The sequence below is a fragment of the Syngnathus floridae genome, chromosome 4, assembly GCF_059516105.1.
Source record: "Syngnathus floridae isolate MCC-2025c chromosome 4, RoL_Sflo_1.0, whole genome shotgun sequence".
Classification (NCBI taxonomy): Eukaryota; Metazoa; Chordata; class Actinopteri; order Syngnathiformes; family Syngnathidae; genus Syngnathus; species Syngnathus floridae.
The window spans coordinates 12034885-12053594 of NC_142416.1; the positions used below are offsets into that span (position 1 = coordinate 12034885).

At 43.6% G+C, this 18710-nt stretch overlaps 3 protein-coding genes across 5 annotated transcripts; 1 reads left to right on the forward strand and 2 right to left on the reverse strand.

The window, feature by feature from the left end:
* Positions 1–8: 8 nt before the first annotated feature.
* rln3b (relaxin 3b) lies at positions 9–928 on the reverse strand. Its single transcript, XM_088373497.1, has 2 exons — positions 518–928; positions 9–437 (listed from the first exon to the last, which is right to left on the reverse strand). The coding sequence occupies exons 1-2, from the start codon at positions 690–692 to the stop codon at positions 157–159; spliced, it is 456 nt and encodes a 151-aa protein (XP_088229623.1). The 5' UTR covers positions 693–928; the 3' UTR covers positions 9–156.
* A 1598-nt stretch (positions 929–2526) lies between these two features.
* rfx1b (regulatory factor X, 1b (influences HLA class II expression)) lies at positions 2527–10710 on the forward strand. 3 transcript variants are annotated; one of them, XM_088373492.1, is made up of 18 exons: positions 2527–2645; positions 3716–4088; positions 5880–5977; positions 6043–6135; positions 6752–6828; positions 6910–7198; positions 7345–7526; positions 7602–7721; positions 7803–7924; positions 8057–8175; positions 8310–8413; positions 8490–8641; positions 8725–8822; positions 8964–9113; positions 9195–9406; positions 9482–9635; positions 9759–9804; positions 9876–10710. In XM_088373492.1, exons 2-18 carry the CDS (start codon positions 3743–3745, stop codon positions 10049–10051), a joined length of 2538 nt encoding a protein of 845 aa, XP_088229618.1. In that variant the 5' UTR covers positions 2527–2645; positions 3716–3742; the 3' UTR covers positions 10052–10710. The 3 variants fall into 3 exon arrangements, with proteins under 3 accessions (XP_088229618.1, XP_088229620.1, XP_088229619.1); XM_088373494.1 differs by having other exon boundaries at positions 6046–6135; XM_088373493.1 differs by having other exon boundaries at positions 2560–2695.
* A 1309-nt stretch (positions 10711–12019) lies between these two features.
* On the reverse strand, positions 12020–18546 carry dcaf15 (DDB1 and CUL4 associated factor 15). Its single transcript, XM_088373496.1, has 13 exons — positions 18307–18546; positions 17003–17100; positions 16743–16881; positions 16541–16647; positions 16325–16455; positions 16085–16246; positions 14841–15392; positions 14415–14506; positions 13916–14038; positions 13757–13833; positions 13575–13679; positions 12852–12967; positions 12020–12643 (listed from the first exon to the last, which is right to left on the reverse strand). Exons 1-13 carry the CDS (start codon positions 18400–18402, stop codon positions 12588–12590), a joined length of 1854 nt encoding a protein of 617 aa, XP_088229622.1. The 5' UTR covers positions 18403–18546; the 3' UTR covers positions 12020–12587.
* Between the last annotated feature and the right edge of the window lie 164 nt (positions 18547–18710).

Here is an 18710-nt window from a genome sequence, read left to right on the forward strand (position 1 = left end):
CTTTTTTTTTTTATCAATGAAATGACTTTATTGAACATATACACAAAATGAGTCAAGCACACTTTTGTCTGAAAAAACATACATTCAGACAATTTGTGATCTTGATGTAAAAATAATAATAAAATAAGGTAAGCTGCATGGGAGAGGGAACAATGTTTAGCACAAGGAGCTGATTTCACTCTTGCTGCAGCCCCACTTGCAACAGGCATTGGACAGTCCCACCACGACATCCCGTCCTTTCCTATCTGCACTTCGAAGAGCCTCCAGGACTTCGTCTGAGATTGGTGAGCGAGCAAAGCGGCTGAATTCAGCATCCACAGGCGCCGCATCAAATGACGGATCCTTCCATACATTCGATTGCGCAAGATCTTGCTCACTGGCCATTTGAGGGAGAGGATTCGCATTCCATCTGTCAAAAGCCTCGCCTCCAGTAAGAGCTGATGGGAAGACAAATGATGAATTCTTTTAGAATTGATATTTTTATGAATGATTGACTTCACTTCACAGGCAGTCTTACCTGCGTCTCCAATGCTTCTCCTCCAGCGAGAGCCCCCACAGGTAAAAATGACAGCGCGTATGAACTCTCTTCCACACAGCTTCATTCCATAAAAAGAGGAATGGGCTTCATTTGGCCGCACCTTGTCTACCAAAGCCACCAAGAGACACAGGGTCAAGACTGCCGCCTTCCACATGGTCCTCCAAAATCTGCTGTAGTTGTCTGACTGTGCTGAAAAGGTTTCTGCAAACTCAAGTGGTGCAACTAGTTTGGTTTGCGTTTCATTTTGGACATCTTATATAGGTCTCAGTTGGTCAAAAAAGCACTTCCGGTCTTCGTCATATCCAGAGATAAGAGCTGAGACCTTTCGGGGCAACAATGCACATCTAATAACAGACAAGTCGTGATTATATGGCCAATGATGCCACAAGTGACTCCAACAGAGCTCTCAACAATCTAATCACCTGTGACCTTTTACTTGCCCTTTCTGCCCTCACTGGTAGCTTTTGTTGTGCTTTGTGTGACACATGGCGATATCTCAGTCATGGCATCTTCTCAACCAGAAGCTGAAAAGATTTCACTCTCTCCATGTACCTCATCAATTTAGACTGCTTAATATCTCTGGGAAATCTTGTTTGTTTGTGCCCTTGTGTACATACATGAATGCTCATTCACATGTTCTGCAATGTAGGATGGCCTAAGGAAGTACAAAAATCTTGTTTGGTCGGGTCCTTGTGTACACACATGAATGCATTTACTTGTTTTGCAATGTAGGATGGCCTAATGAAGTAAAATCCTGCACAAAGTCTGATAAACTCTATTGTTTAAACTTCCATTTAAATGGAATAAGAACACATGTTTGGGTCTCTGGGGCGCATGCACATCCACAAAGTGTTATGCAACATAGTAATGGCTTTGTTAGCTACCTTTTGAGAAAATTTGTTTACGTGCAAGCAGTTCAGAATTTTGCCAAATTGTGATGTCAAAATTTGGACGATTTAGAAAATACGGTTCATTGACTTGACGAGTCGTCTCTCGTGCGCTTAGCATCTCAAACTAGCTTTTTTAGGATGACTCAACAAGATCCCTTTAAGCCACTAGTCACCATGGTTACAAAAGCCGTTCCCCTCACAAGGGCAGAGTGAGCAGTGGTTCAGTTGCATGAGAAAACCAAGTAGTTTCAACCGAGTGTTAAAAATGAATGGGAAGTGTGCTTTTATTATTCACCCTTGTTTATCTTGATCAAAGCATGCCGGAGATGGCTCGATGGGTTGATGAATGGATTGATGGATGGATGGACGGACGGATGGATGGATAGATAGCCATTGAAAAGAATTGGAAGGTTTTATATTAGGCCAGTTAAACCTTGAAAACAACATCACAAACCAAAACAGCAAACGGATGATGATTTCAATGTGTCCGAGATTTGATGCAACTATAGCAAACTGAGAGGAGAATTTATAAAAGAAGTGTTATTCACTCAATGCATTTAGATTTACCTGTGTCAATACATTTTCTTACCTAAAAATCGAATGTTGTGTCACAAATTGGGCTATCTTTGAAGATGTGCATCAGATATTACAGTGGGCTACCTGGAAATACAAGATGATCTGTTAATCTCTTGTCTCATATTCATCATTTGAATTCAAATCTAAATGTCTTGTGTAAAATTGACAGAATATGCCTCACTATTACAATATTTTTGGGAGGGAAAATTTCACACAAGCATGAGGCACCAGGAGAACCTGAAAACTCCAAGCAGAGCCTACATTTATAACCCTGATCCTGAACCATAAAGTCGGACTTTCAGTTGGAAAAACAGCCTAAAGGCACGAACGCTGCTAATCTGGAAAACTTTTATTACACAAACGAGGGACTCACTCAAGAAGCCAACTGGTGAGTTCTCACTGAAACTAGAAGTGGTCATGAGACACTTGGTCCGTCAGAGTGACAGACAGCGGCCATTGTCCACTGAGAGAAGAGTACTGTTAATGACGTAGTTATCCCTGCCGAAATGGTCCAATCAACATTTAGTGGTAGGCGGGGCTTAGGTAAGAGGCTAGCAACAGTTGCCCCGGTGAAGGCAAGGCGCCATAGTCACGGTAGTCCTGGCGACGAGAACCAAGCAACGGGAGTCAACAACCCGAATGTAAGGAAAAAACTTAGCACTAAAAGGACAATACCGGGGAAAAAACAGAGGTGAACTCCTCAAAATGAGATTTCATTGTTATTTTATGCTCTCTAAAGTTGCATGGTTGTTTTTGTTGGTGTATTCGTCTGTGTTTGCGGGAAGTGCTCGAGCATGTCGGTGATGAAAGTGGTTGCGAGATTTTTTTTTTTTTTTTTTGCATGTGCAGGCGGTTGTTATGGCGATGTCAGATCTCTGATCAGAGCACAAGATGGCGGGTGTGTTGTAACGCTTGTGACTACTCGACTTTTTCCACGCCTATTGTATTCATCTTTCGTGGAGTGTCACATTTAACTGCGTGTGGTGTTTATGTCATGATCGAAGAATTACAAGCACGCTAGCAACAGCTTGGTTGCTCAAGCGCACGCCAAGCTTACTTAAGTGACGAGCTGTTAGCCGGGGAAGCTATCACTCTCGCTAACTCAACACACCTATAAGCGAGTGAAGCTTATGTTACCCCCCACCCCCCCGCACATATTTACAATCCACTTTCTTGGATCGCGTTTTTATAAACGTGCGTATTTGGGAGTTATGTGTTATTTACTTTGAACCCCTTGGGAAAAGTTTTTTTGTGTGACATTGAACTCACTTCCCTGACACGATGTGCTCGATGATCATCTCTGCGTCGTGTTTACCGTGTGGGTGCACACCGGAGTGGTTTATCTTAGGTTGGGATAGTCTAAAGTCCTGAATGGCTGGGTCCAATAATTGTGCATGTGAATTCAGTCTCAGAGGCGATAAGTGGTAGCTCGTTCATATGAATAGCCCTTGCTTACTTTATTACAATTGAAAACAGTTTGTTGCCTGTGTGTTGCTCATTTTTTGTTAGATGTAGTGGACTGAAGCTGAAAAAATATCGCTTGAAATTAGAGATAAACCCCCATTTCCTCTTCAAACATGCACGCACGAGAACACACACACAGACTAAGATTTGTGTGGCACTGTGTTGCAACAACACGAGTGGATATGACGTCAAAGACATGTTTGGAGGATATTCGCAATTGATATTGTCTCCCTCTTTTAATCAACAGAGGTGGCGCCTCAAAGGATTGGTTGCCATGGCAACTTCTGGCTACTCAGAAGACCTCCAGCCTCAGCAGACCAACACGGTAACCATAGCATCAACTCCGGCTTCCACCACACCCTCTTCCACCAAGACAGCAGCACACTTCCTGGCCGGACTCCCACTAACCTCTGGAAGCATTGCATCAGCCAATCAATCAGCCAAAACTGGACAGGATGCACTTTCGTCCCAAGCTCCACCTACCCAGGCTCAGAGCCAGAAGGCGGCTGTTCTAGCAGCTCCTACACAGCACTATATAAGCTCAGAAATCCAGCACACTGTGGCCCAGAAGAGTAATGGTCAGAACACCTCATCCCAATACATCATAGTGACGGTTACAGGTGAGCAACATGTGACAAACTATTGAATTCCTAAGCTTGCACAATAATTACGGGGGACATGACATGAGATGTAGGCAGTCAAATTTATCATTCTAAGCAAATCAGTCGAAGCTGTCAATAAGGTTGATGAGATATGATCAGTCTGAGCACCAAATTGAACAGTAAAAGGAAAAAGGTTGAATTGTTATTTTCCTGCCATCGTCTAATCCTTTTAATTTGTGGTCATGATGTTTAGTCAACTCAGTGGTAAGTCATTATTACCATTGTCAGCACACTTAGTAACGTGCGTGTGCGTGAATGAGCAGACCACAACAATATAATGTGATGCATGTGGTTGCTAGGTTACAGTGTACCAAATGTGAGGGATGGAATGCAGCTTCTTTTTGAGGTTGCTGGAGAGTTAGTGTTATAAGAATGTATCTTGAGAAATAGCTGCCATTCCCAATTACTAGCAAAAGAAATCTGTATCCGTGGCAACCTCATTTGTGATAAATACGTGTTTTCTGGATGTGAGGTTCAACTTCATGTTCTCCTATTCCCCTTGAAGTGACAAATATTAAATGTCAAAGAAAATATTTGGCATTAAATAAAGCTGCTCTTAATGAGAAGAGAATGAGGCCTTAGGCTAATTCTTTTTTGGGATGTTTATTTTAGGTCCATCTGTTAGTGGATATTTTTGCCTGCCGGTGTCAAGTAACACAGTATACTCACCCAGTAAGTCACATGCTGGGACAGGCGGGCATGGGGCTTGTCTGAGGCCTATTCAATCATCTTGATAACGGTGCATATTTAATTAAGGTGGAACATAACATGACAGCCAATATGTTGTTTGCACTATTCTGCTTCCATTAATCTGTTTATATTTGTGAGAGAAGCCTGCTTATGGCAGTTGAAATTGGCTGTAGTATCAACATCCATGCAACTTAGAAGTCTAGCAAAACAAGGGAGTATTAAAAGCGTTGTTGTTTTTTTTTAATGGAATGTTCTATCGGAAGCTAAGGTGAGTAAATTCCCAATCGGCCTTATTTGAAGTTTATGCTCTTAGACAATACTCAAATTTCACCATTTCATAGTCCATGATCTGTCTCCAGTTGTGCTTTCATTTCAGATGTATTGACAAGTTAGAAGCAGCAGAACATCTATCAGACACTCAGTGAGAAGAGTTATAGCAGAGAGAAAGAGAGAGGCAGAGAGAAAGAAAGAGAGTCCATTGAGTGATACAAACACAGGCTTCACAGGAAAGGTTTGTTCCATAAGTCACAAGATGCAGCTCAGCTCTGGAGGGGTGTCTCGGTGGGACACCTAGGGGTAGCATTCAGAACTTTGTTAGAACTAAGTCGTTTGTATTTTGCATTCAAAATCAGTAAAAGGTTGCTTTGTTCATTTTGGAAAAGGACAAGTGTCACATTGCAAACTGGGAAATCCATTAGTCTAAACGGGTTCAAATGAAAAAGGAAATGCGTGAGCCTTCCCTCCACATGTTGTCCATCATCCCGTAGCCAACAACCCTCATGCGTCCCATTTTCCTCTCGCATCCAAAATGCATGTTTACAAGATGGAGGGATTGCTCTCCATCTGGGGAGATTAGCTGTCCGAGCCGGTCGTTCTCTACACAAGTTATAAAGCAGAGACGAGGGCTTTCTTGTCAGTTTCTCCTCGGCTGGACCCAAAAACACACACGGGATGTTCTACACTGGTTTTTGTTACAATCCGCAAGCCACATGCCGTGAGTTGCCTTATTTGTACTTGCTTGGCTTCTTTGTTGCTCATTCAAGTCTCTTTCTCACTCAGAGGGTTCTGCGCACTCTAATGACAGTCTGTCAGAATCCAGCTCACCTGCCCCGGGTGTGCCTACACGGGTGGTCCAGCCAGTGCAGACCACCACTCAGGTATGTTCTCTGCCGATTAATGACTTGGACGACAATTTAATTATGACGTTGAATGTATTTACCAGCAGAGGTCAGTGTTGCAGACGGTGCCACAGGCTGGCAAGAGGGTTCAGTCAGGACACGTCAATAATCTGCAGTCTGCGCACATCAATCAAGAGGTAAAGACAAAAAAACATCTCATCAAAATTATTCAATCGCCAAAACCACGCTGTTTGCTTATTTCAAAAGAATTTCCCCTTAGGAAATAATGGAAGATTTGTTCTGGGTTTATGTGTCTCATGATATTACTTTGGAGGTTACTACGCTTACCAGATTGCCACTGCTAAGTATCTTGTTAATGGAGATACTTGAGTTCTGGAGTTTCAGCAGCAGTCCTCCAACTGCGAAGCCCCAACGTGTCTTGGGAAGTACACGAACCTTCCCAGTAGAGTGGCAGGATGTGTGTTCGTAGCAGACCTACTCCTGTTGTTTCCGTAGTTTCCTGTTCATGTCATGTGAAAGCAGTTGGGCCTCTTTGGGAACTTTGACAGTACAAAATCAGAGAGACGGATTATAAAAAAATGAGTGGGCTGCTCTGTTCCATAAAGGTGTGCCATCCTGTTGCATGATTGCAATAACAACTCAGCTCATAAATATTGAAGAAATAAATTCAAAGAACCTGATACTGTTTAAAGCTGAGTATATTTGACCAAATTAGATCCAAACTTTTTGTCCATCCATATTCCGATTTGTTGCTCGACTGCAAAGCTCCTCTTTCCTTGTTTTTCGTTCAAGGTGGAGCAGGTGTACTCGGGCCAGGTGCAGTATGTGGATGGAGGAGGCTCCGACAATGCTTTCACCACCTCCTCTATGTGAGTGACAAAAATGTTTACAACTTTGCATCTCTCAGCCGTCCAGTTACAATTCAATCTCCAATTCTTCCCTCCTTCCAGCCGGCCAGGCGGCTACTCTTTTTCCGACTCACCCCTCTACTCTCAGACCCCTCCCGCCTCCTCCTCCAACTTCTACGAGGCCACGTCTAGCTCGGAGTCCGACATCAGCGGCTCGGTGACCTCACAGACTCTCTCCTCCTCTGTTGCGGCAGCAGCTGCTGCCAGCGGGGGCACCTCTGCGAGTGGCTCCGGTTATGTCATTCAGGGGGCTTATTTGTTAGGAGGAGGGGGAGGAGGTGGAGGAGGACAGAGCTACTCCAGCCCAAATTCACGTGCCCCTCCGGCCACTGTGAGTACTCCAGTGAATGAATGGGCGAATGAGCAAAGATTGATTTTGGATTGATACCATAACATAAAATGTGGAAAAAGTGAAGCGCTTGGAATGCTTTCTGGGTTATGGCAGGACATGACCACCACTGTGGCTGTGCTCTTCAGGTGCAGTGGCTGTGTGACAATTACGAAGGTGCAGAGGGGGTGAGTCTGCCTCGCTGCACCCTCTACTACCACTACCTGCTACACTGCCAGGAGCAGAAGCTGGAGCCGGTCAATGCCGCCTCCTTTGGCAAACTCATCAGGTCCGTCTTCATGGGGCTCCGCACTCGAAGGCTCGGCACGCGGTATGTACAGCCGCGCTCGTTCTTGTCATTCACTTGTGCACCGCCTCCTTGTAAGTTTTGGCACGCTTGTTTCAGGGGGAACTCAAAGTACCACTACTATGGACTCAGGATCAAATCTGGCTCCCCTCTGCTCAGACTGATGGACGAACAGCAGCACATGGCAATGCGGCAGCAGCCGTTCTCACAGAAAAGCAGGTGGGCTTTCATACAAAGAGGCGCCCCAGTATCCTACTTCCCCTCGTTGTCGTTCTGACCTGGGTGCGTTCTGTCCAAAAGGGTAAAGGCGGTTCAGAAAACAGAGGGGATCGCCAATGGGACCTCAGGGGGGGCGTCCCAGCAGCAGGCAGGAGTGGTTTGTGATATTTCGGCCCAGGTGCAGCAGTACCAGCAGTTCCTGGGTGAGGAACTGGCACATTTAGTTGAATGTGTACAATGATGGTTTGTGTCCGCCCAGCCCTACCAAGAAGTTCAAGCGGAAGAGAAGATGCTGTAGTGGTGACGACAGTGTGTCTGTCCTCCATCTTGTGTAGAAGCATCACGTCCGTTGCCTGATTTCGTTGAGATGAACGTGCAAGAGCGCAGCCTGCCTGATGGGATCCTGCCTGAACACCTTAAGGCCTTTCAGACGCTCTACAGGGAACACTGTGAGGTAGGCAACAGAGAGGTCAAAAAGTCACTTTGGTTTTTGTCATGTTAGCATTTTGACAAACATTCTACATTTCAGAACGCAAACACTATTTCAGCAGCAAGCACTGCCGTGTTTTTTTTCTTTCTTGGCAACAGGCCGTTTTAGACGTGATGGTGAACCTTCAGTTCACTCTTGTGGAGACACTTTGGAAGTCCTTCTGGAGGTTCAGCCAAAGCAGCGAACCAGAAACTCTCAATCTGTGAGTGCCAAAAGTAAAACACTTAACCCACCACCACAACCTCCGCTGCTCCAATAGCAACCGCATGCTCTTCCAGTCACCACGAGTCGGAGAAACGTCTGCCAAAATCATGCCTCGTGCTGCTGTGCAAGTTTGAGCCTGTACTAAACTGGACAAGAACGTGTGACAACCTGCTCTATCAGACGCTGGTGGAGATCCTCATCCCTGATGTGCTCCGACCCATCCCCAGTAAGGATGCGACGGGATGACAAAGGTGTGCAAAGTGAGAGCAACCTGTTGATTTTCAACACGTTTCTCACGTTTGTCCTCAGGTGCCTTAACTCAGGCCATCCGTAATTTTGCTAAGAGTCTGGAGAGCTGGCTGTCCGGCGCCATGATGAACATCCCAGAAGAGATGGTTCGCATTAAGGTTTGTATTCTATTCCTCAGAGGTGCAATCATTATTTGATGAATCAACTACGAATCAATTATCAAATTAATCATTATTTTGGAATTGAGAGTCAGTAGAGATGAGTAGATGGCTGAGAATGTAGCGTTGGTGCCCCCTCAGGTGGTGTGTGTCAGCTCTTTTTCCCAAACGCTGCGTCGCTACACCAGTTTGAACCACCTGGCCCAGGCAGCCCGTGCCGTTCTCCAGAACTCGGCTCAGATCAACCAGATGCTCTCTGACCTCAACCGTGTAGATTTCACCAACGTTCAGGTCTGGCGACGCCGAAGAACACAAGCGTAGCAGGACGTCGGAGAACCTAACCTTGTCTCAACCCACTTAACCCTACATCAGGAACAAGCGTCGTGGGTGTGTCAGTGTGAGGATCAAATCGTCCAGCGGCTGGAGCAAGACTTCAAGATGACCCTGCAGCAGCAGAACTCCTTGGAGCAGTGGGCCTCGTGGCTGGATGGCGTTGTCTCTCAGGTGCTCAAACCTTACGAGGCCAACCCCGTCGCCCTACCCAAGGCCGCCAAAGTCTTTCTGCTCAACTGGTCCTTCTATAGGTGAGCGACAGCTGGCCAGAATTATGATTTGTTGCCGTGTGCTAAAAGTCTTAAAAATGTCTTGCCAACCACCAGTTCGATGGTCATTCGGGACCTGACCCTGCGCAGCGCCGCCAGCTTCGGATCCTTTCACCTGATCCGCTTGCTGTACGATGAGTACATGTACTACCTGATTGAGCACAGAGTGGCTCAGGCGAAAGGAGAGACCCCAGTTGCCGTCATGGGAGAAGTAAGTGTTTGAAAAGAGGGAAATAACACAACACTCAAAAAGTTTTGGACATTCTGTTTTCAGATATCCATTTTATGTGTGAGTTTTCTGTACCTTGTCAGATGTTTCCCTTCTGTGTTGTAGTTTGCCAGCACAGTCAAGAGCCGATCCACTCCGGACCTGGAGAAAGGTAACATCAGCACACTATAGTGTCTTCTTTTTGCAGTCCTTTTTGACCCCTCGCCATTTCTTCTCCATCAGATGAGGAAGACGATGATGAGGATGAGGAGAGTGAGGATGAAAGCGCAGATCTGGTCTTGCAGTCCAGCTCTCTGAGCATGCTGGAAGACAAGGAGCTGTTGGAGCCGCCCGCCAAGCAGCCCAGGACCACTTTAAGCCTGCACAATCTGACAGAGACGCACAATACACCGGCTTAGAGGAAAACACACACACACACACAGAGAAACTTTTGCTTTAACGCCATCAAGTCATCCCATCCTGCACCCTTTGTCATGTGTGCTGGGTGTTGTTTGTCGAGTGTGCGCATGTTTAAGAAAACAGGAGTGCCCTTTATGCCAATGATGTATTTTTTGCTTTTTTGTGCTGCCATTTTGTTTCTCTTTTGTCATGTAATCGTGTATGATCCCTGTGCCTTCCCAGAACATTCAGTGGCCAGCCCTGCACAAATGCCACATAGTTACCTGATGGACACTCATGATATTTCCCTGAGTCTCCCTTGTCCTGCCTTAACCACTAACCAGATAATGTAGAGAAATTGTCCTGGTGATGTCCAAAATCACTCATATTGCCCTTTAAGCAATGTCTATGCAGGGGTGTTTTATAATCAGGATTAATGGATTTTATGGGCTCACTAATGGGCAACTGGTTGTGGATGCCATATTTTATTTACTTTCTGTACGTCCTGTTTAATTTGGCCAACTAACTGATTCGCTGTGCCTTTGAGAGATTGCTAGCCCAATTGAACTTGTATTCAATATCGTGTGTATTGTTGCATATACGTATATATGAGGGTTCTGTAGCCTTGTTGTCTTGAACTTTTGTAGCTATTAAAAATCACGTGAGCCATGTCTGTCAAGATCACCATTTGTCATCTTTGCCTAGCCTCTCCATTCATTTCCTTCATTCCTTCATGCATACAATGCAAAGACAAACCACCATCCAAGATAAAAGGAAACTTGTATAAGCTAGATTCAGAAGCACTCTTATTGACTTCAGATACCTGAGTACTAAAGGAGCTGTATCATGCTATTTTAACATTTCCACAGTTAATTATAGGGATGTATATTATATATATTGCCCTTTGCACAAGAACAATCTAGTTTCTTATGAAATACGAGTTATTCTGATGGCAAGATTTCTAACCCGGAAGTAAGACTTGTTTTACTCAAACCCCGCCTTCGCTGTGCTCACACATCTGTTGGTAGCCTCGAGGTGCCTTCAATAACCGCAAATAAAGTATGACATCTCAAATTCACACAGGAATGATCACTTTAACAGGGCTAAAAGCCCTAAAAAATGATTTCGCATGATATGGCTCGTTTAACATGATGTACCAGCTGCTGTACAATGTTTTGTAGTGTTAGTTTATTTTTCATCCTCTGGTGTCATATATCCAAATTGTATGTTGTTTGACCATAAATTGCCTTAGGAAACGTTGTGGTATGCCTACAGAACACTAAGCTTGATTTTTAATGTGATGTTGGACCAGGCCTGGAGATGTGCTGAACTTGCCAATCGACCCTTTATATAATCAGGTTATTTTATCAGGATTTCAATTATTTTCCGAGACCACTTAAGGAAACAATGTGTGTTTGTTGCCCGGGCAGAACTCTATAGAAAGAAAAAAATTCAAATGGGGTTTCACAAAGTTGTTTTGTTCTTGTTCATGTAATGTGGATTCTCCCTTTAATCTTACACTGCTGGACCTTCCATCAAGAGATCTTATTGATGTCCCTCTTAAAACCTTGGTACAATCTGTGATCTTTGTAGCTTTGTTGTCATTGACTAAAAGGTTGTGATTGCATTCTCAAATGTGTGCATATTGTATTTGTTTACTGCAGTGATTCCCAACGCACACCGGTGCTCCGAAAGATGGCATGGGGTGATGCCTTATTTCAGTTAATATGTCTAAGTTATTAAAATTTACCAACGTATCAGCATTCAAATGTACCTATACCAGTGACAAAGGCATAAAAATGAATTACTCTTACATTCAATGGCAGAATGAATAAGTTATGGCTTTATGGCAAGTCAGTAACTTGATACAAGATCCATATTTTTGTTTGGTGGTGTCCCTTGAGACTCTTATGTAAAATGGGTGCCTTTGAAACCCCCCATCTTCGTATCATGTGAACATCACTCAAATCGGATAAACACAAATCGTATTGTTTGACACACTCTGCAACATTTCATTTGGACAAAACTTCAAGAAATATTCCTAATTCCTTGCCAGGAATATACAGCATTACATCAACCAGTGAAACATGTATAAGACTTGAAGAACCAACAAGCATGAAACAAATACTTTTATAGACGCACCCCCAAGATATTTAGAGTAAACATAAAGTTGCTTTGTTCTGTGCAATGAGAAAAACTACAGCCTTGTGAGTCAACAAAAAGGGGGCTGAAATACACAGAAATACATATTCCTTTACAGGTGCAGGTTGACGTACTCACAACACTCTCTATAGCAGACAAACACTTTAGTTATACAGTACTTATATACTGTATAAGAAAAGAACTTAGATGTGGCAATCTTTATCCAGTCCAGTTCATTTTTTTGTACTTACAAATTAAACATTATGTAAATACAGATGTCTCTCTGAAATAAAAAATAATAATAATAATGTGCAGTTACCGGTATATGACACCGAGTACAGTTTTGATGTGTACGTTATCACAGTGCAGTTGAGCCCCAAGGCTGTTCGCTCTCCTTTTCATTTGCACCCAGCATCACAGGACAATCCATGTGCATCTCTCGCTATCAGCCAGCACCTGAAGAGATGATCCTACATGGGGGAGGAGTAACCATTAATTCAACAGTACTTAAGCCTATTCAACCAATCTTCAAGCACTTTTTGACCCTTAAATTTTTGAAGCAGCTTTACAATACGTTTATTGACTGGGGAAGATGAGTATGCCCAAATATGTCTAGACGGAAACAAGCCTCGGACAAACTTCATACTGTCATGACGTGAATCTGCAGCTTCAACTGACCTTTGTGTAGTCCTTCGTTGGTCATGCGATTGATGGAGCGCGAGCTGCTCTCAGGAATGAGACACTTCATCAGCGTGTTCACGCAGGACTTCCTGTAGGAACTCCACACACGCCCGCTGACAAGCGAGACAAGTTATATGCATTACTGCATGCTTTTGTACATTATGACAACAGGTACAAAAATTAATTGGTTAATTAACAACTAATTTGTTATTGACTCACTACTATCTTGATTAACTGTTTTAAGACATTGTTTAACTTAAAATAGTCCCAAATCGTTAGAATTTCAGCCTCTTAACAGTAATTACTCTCCTGTTTCTGTAGTGAAAGTATTATTTTGTGACAACATGGCATGCTAGCTTAGTATTTAAGATGGCTTCTCTGGCTTTCTCCTCTTTCTTATCGGACTGTGCGGACTACTGTATAGGTCTGAACTTGTGACTTCTACTCTAATGCGACTTGTAGATTTCAAATCTAGAGCTTGACATATTTCCTTTCATTGTACTGCCAAAAGCACTGGCTCTCCTTTTTTGGGTACTCTGAATAACTGAACGGCACATTTGAATAACAGAAAGGCCAGAGTCTAATCAGGTTGAACAAGTTCTGGTTGGAGTCAAAACTTCTGCATCTAACATTGCAAAGGCCTGACTTAACATTGCTGACTCAGCAAAATAAGGTGAAGCGGGCCTATGTCATGTAGGATCACACTGGGTGTTTGCTTACCTGGTCTGACCCTTGACCTCTGTAAGGTCACCAATGCCTACAGTGCAACACACACCTGTGTTAAGGTCCCAACTGACCTGCAGGTTTGAATGGTACGTGTTGGGCCTGACAAGAGAAAAAGAGCTTAAGAAAGGAAACTTTAAGCTTGTTCCTAAAAAAAAGTAACAAAAGACCAACGGCACCTGCAATGCTCCGAAGGGGAGAAAGCCAGTAACAACAGGCCGATGCTAATCATGACTGTGTTGGTCTCCGGGCAAACCTGACACACACACACAAAAACATTCTCAGGCACACACTTTAATTCAAAAGTGCGTGGCACTGCGTCGTATTTGTTAGTTTACCTCTAATATGACCACATCATAGTCGCTGAAAGAGCAGAACTGCGGCGCCCAGGCGGCGTCTTTCCTGATCACCTCATTAATTAGATACTCAAAGTCCAGAGTCAGCTGCTCTACACGTACACTCTGTAAAATAACACACACATATGCAGAATTAATTCACTCAAATGCAGGCATACAATGAGAGATGTCCGAGTGGAATTATGTTTTAGTATATATGATGTTTATTCTTTTATGTCTTTGCCCAGAGGTCTTTTTCGTGGCAAACAAACTATAGCAGTCTGTATACCTTGGGCTATTTTTCCCCCCCTCGTCTTCTCTTCATTGTCAATTGTGCATTGTTTATTAGTTACTTTCACAAGTAAGCGAGAATGCGAGTGATGTCATTTCAGTGATTGGCAGTCGAGATGAATGTGCTATTTTGATTGTAGGTTTTACCATAAAAGTGCAATGAATGCTGCATGCAAACCCATGCTTTTGATATTTCCAGTACGTCACAGACCTGTCCATCGTGTGGCTCGCTGACCAGCTGCAGGCTCCGCCCTTTAAGATCGGTGACGGTGAACGGAAGCTGTACTTTATCGTCTTCATAACCTTGACACAAAAAACGAGACGCAAATCAATAAAGACAAAGAGATTAAGACGTACAGCTTCACAAGACAACTGAAAACATTTTCCTAATGACAGCTAATGTGCAAAAATCAGCAAATTCAAGGCCTGAAAGCTAGAATTTTCAAAAATAATGATCCTTTAATCAAACGCAGGGACAATTATGGGATTCAATTGAAATCAGTAGCCCTCTCAGAGTGATAATGAAAAATTGAACAGGCTGCATGTTAGACAACAACGCCATTACATTGACTGTCATTCAAATTGTGCAAGTGGTCATAATACAGCAGGTGTGCATATACTTTGGATTTTTTTTCACCTGTATCTCCTCCTGTATTCTGCTCCAATGAGCCTGGCTTGGAACAGTAGTGCAGACACGAGTAGTTGACATATCCAGGTTCACTAGGGTCAACCTCCTGGGATGCAGGTGGGGTGGGAGGGGAAGAAGCCGATGATGAAGATGATGCAGGAGACATCATTTGTTCTGATGACTGCGTTAAACTATGGCCGTCTGTCGACATTTGTGGCAAACAGGTCCGTGTTTCTTTCTGCATAGACTTTGGACAATCCTGCTCATCCTGCTGGCCGTTTACCACCAGCGGCTCTGATGGTTTCAGTGCTCCCTCTTTTTCACCTCCACCTGCTCCGCTTTGGGCCCGTCGGAAGAGGTCGGCTGCGAATTCTCTGGCTCGCATTGCTGCTTGTGTTTGGTTGGGAGAAGGCGGCGCAGGGGTGAACCCGCTCTGTGTTGGGTGCCTATCAGGAAATCCCTGAGAGGAAGTTGAGGCGGTGGGAGAGGAGCATGTGGGCGCCTGATGTGACAAAGCTGCTCTCTTTGTGTAGAGGATTGGGGATGACGGACCAGCCTTGCCTGAAACAAACAAAGCCAGCTAACTGCAATGTCATGTTTGATAGGTGGGCCATAAAGCTATGACAATATACTTGAGCATAAAGGACAAACGATGCAGGGCTCACTGCGACCAGGTGCCCTAATTTCTCAGCGGTACGCCTAAAAAAAGGAAGAAGTTGCACCAGTACGATCAGTTTTTCGAGGGTGGGGTGGGGGGATCTGTGCGTATCTGCGTGCGCACATTTGCAGGCACATGGGGTACAATATGGGTCTGTGGGGCCGATTGGTGACCAAATCGCAAGCAACAACCATACAGCCACGAAATAGAATATAGTGTCGCGCAAATGTTGATGAACAATTAGATATGAATGGAATATTTGTCACCATGACAGGCATGTACTGTAAATTAAACGTTAATAAGTAATCTGCCAGTATGAGCCTGACGAAGAATACACATGCAGGCCAACAATTTTTTTTATTCCATACTTATTTCTTTACAATTACATGTTGTTGCTGCTTGATGTTGACACTCTTGTAGCGAGCTGCTCACTGTGGTCAACCGTCAGCCACTCATGAAAACTAGTTACCATTCGACAGTTCAGTCTGGCTATATCATGTTTATTAAATAAATAAATAAATAAATAAATAAATAAATAAATAAATAAATAAATAAATAAATAAATAAATAAATAAATAAATAAATAAATATTTACCTTTGCATAGAGAGATACCACAAGCCACTAGAGAGTAGCTGGTATTTAACAGGATGACCTGGTCCTTTTTCAGCTGGAAAGCAGGCTGAAAAGTAGGAAAGGGGTACACCACCTGATACTTGCTGTTGAGCACGTAGCCGTGCTCCAAACACTCGCCGCTTCCTGCACAGACCCACGTGACAATCAGAAGAGCCGTACAGGCTAAGGAAGCTAGGTCAGCAGAAGAGGTGATTTGTTTACCATTGCGTACTGATGTGGTCGAGGGAAGTGCACAACAACAGTCGGGGCAAGGCTGAGGTGGAGGCATTGAAACGATTGTCATGGAGATGTCTCGGTAGTTCTCGGCGCTCATCAAGTTCATCAGGAGAGAGCTGAAAGGTTGCGTCACGTAGACAAACATGATTACAACAGAATTAAGTAGAATTATCTGAAGCAGCCGTGTGTAAAAACTCTTACTTAAAACCAAAGATGACAATTTTAGACTGGTCATTTGGCCACCCACACACAGTGAGGTAAAGGTCATTGTAGATTTCTTCACCTGCAAACAGGCGCACATATTGAACCTAGAATGAAAATACATAGAATAGATAAGTGTCAAATGCCTCACTCAATATCTTCTAATAATTGCTCACCAGTGATAGGACATGATTTGTTTTACCTGTCTGAGTCGACTGTGGAGATTAAACTCCCACCAATAGAGATGGTAGGTATAGAAATAAAACTCATCATCCTCTCCCCAGTCCCTGGTGTAGGACAGAACGTAGCGGCCACACTTGGTGAAGCCAAGGAAGATATGCCTGGAATCAAACGGCATACGAATGCATCACTGCAACACCGGCTTGTGTGTGGATCAACACTAGTTTGCTGAAAATAAACATTAGAAATGGCAACGAGTTTATGGGTGTAAGTAACACTTACCCTGCTCTCAAGTATTCCTCACTGACAATGTTCTTTAATGGGACACACACTCGCGGAGGGAGCTTCCTGAAAAGATTCTGGGAGAACTGCCCTGAAAGCTGCATAATGGAACAATTACAACAAAAATATTTATTAACTGGGAAACACGGTGCAAGGCAATACGTGACGATTCACATAAACGTCAGCTGTTGTGGTATATTTGCACATTATTGGGCTTTGAACGGCCATCATGCATAGCTAAAACTCAAACTAGTTTTTGTCACATGAACAATGTAAATAAACAGAGGTGGCGGAATCTAAATCATGCAGGAAAGCAGCCCTTGAGGACCGGATTTGGACACTCCTGTATTAGACACACTGCTGCATGTGTACAGTACATGCGTAATAAATGACATAGCTGGCAATATAAAGATGAACAGCTATGTTTCTACTTGTGCGAGGGCTCCCGCCAACTACCTACATTGTCAGTTAATATGTACGTACTCAGTATTGTAAGGTTGTCCTTGCAGCCTAGATTACTTGTCGATACATATTGATCAGAAACTATATCATCAGGAATAAAACATGCTTTTATTTGTTTTTGCATTAAAGTTAGAAGAGACTTGATCAAATGATACTATTACAAACACTAGTAGGTATGAGCAAAATGACCCATTTATTCGAATTCGAGCATGAACAGAGTCTGGAATGGTTAGCTCATATTTGAATGCTAATATAAGAGATTTTGGATGTGTGGTAGACTGATGTAATCCAATACTGCTTTTAGGGAGGATGATATCGGGTAAAATGTTAATATAGGAATCTGGAAACCGTAGTAGGGCTGTGCCTTTCTTCTAAGGATGTCATGGAATTCACTGACATTACGCCAATAATAAATTGGAGACGATTTGTATATTATCATTTTTAGCTTTTAGTTTTGTTATACACTTCACATGCCTCTTCTGCTTGCCCAGCGTCCCAGTGTTATGTTTATGGTTGAACAAATGTGCCCTTTTAGGAGTCTCCTGAAAAGTGACTATTTTGGAGGTACAAGCTTTTGTCCCGACGCCAACTATATGCTAGCTAGCAAAAGACCCTAAAGTATTAGTACACATATTGGGCACCAATACCAGAGTGCAAGCCCAAGTGTAACCCACAAGAGTGTACGGAAAAGGTGCTGGCTGCTAGCTTCGAATGATTCTCTTCCGTTAATTCGCGTTGGTTAGCCAACGAGCTAGGTCGCAGCTACAGACGCTCATGAAAACAAGGCACATCATATTACTCCAAAACCATTGTTGCCAAGGTGAAGCAAATAACAATCGTACCTTCCCTCGCACGAGAAGTTTCACGACGTGGTCTTTGTGCCTTCTTTCGGTTCTGTGTTTGACAGCCTTCTTTTCTGATTTCGAGCTGGGCGCCATCTCGAACTGAACTGTTGCTCGTGTTGAGACCCGGACGCGGCTGATTGGTCAGCTGCTGCACGAGACCGACGAGGCCAGCTTTCACCAGTCGGTGTCTCATTTAATAAAACTATCCTCGATCCTCTGTTGACTTGACACGTTAGCTCCTCCTATTATTACGCCTTGAAGGAGTCGAGTAGCACATCAAAGGAAGAGGCAACAGTTAGAAATGAGACGTTTACTTATATTAAGTCAATTTATGGAGACGTCTAATAAAGACAACCTGACGTCATCTGTGCAATAAACTTTCTCCGTCGAATTAAATTTAG

Excerpts from the sequence above, each read along its gene's own strand:
- rfx1b (XM_088373492.1), top strand. The coding sequence starts at position 3,743 with ATGGCAACTTCTGGCTACTCAGAAGACCTCCAGCCTCAGCAGACCAAC. Across the intron at positions 5,978-6,042 it reads CAGTGCAGACCACCACTCAG|CAGAGGTCAGTGTTGCAGAC; the intron begins GTATGTTCTCTG and ends TGTATTTACCAG. Across the intron at positions 9,636-9,758 it reads CAGTTGCCGTCATGGGAGAA|TTTGCCAGCACAGTCAAGAG; the intron begins GTAAGTGTTTGA and ends TCTGTGTTGTAG.
- rln3b (XM_088373497.1), bottom strand. The coding sequence starts at position 692 with ATGTGGAAGGCGGCAGTCTTGACCCTGTGTCTCTTGGTGGCTTTGGTA. Across the intron at positions 438-517 it reads GAGAAGCATTGGAGACGCAG|CTCTTACTGGAGGCGAGGCT; the intron begins GTAAGACTGCCT and ends TCTTCCCATCAG.
- dcaf15 (XM_088373496.1), bottom strand. The coding sequence starts at position 18,402 with ATGGCGCCCAGCTCGAAATCAGAAAAGAAGGCTGTCAAACACAGAACC. Across the intron at positions 14,507-14,840 it reads GAATACAGGAGGAGATACAG|GTTATGAAGACGATAAAGTA; the intron begins GTGAAAAAAAAT and ends TTTTGTGTCAAG. Across the intron at positions 14,039-14,414 it reads GCGAGCCACACGATGGACAG|AGTGTACGTGTAGAGCAGCT; the intron begins GTCTGTGACGTA and ends GTTATTTTACAG.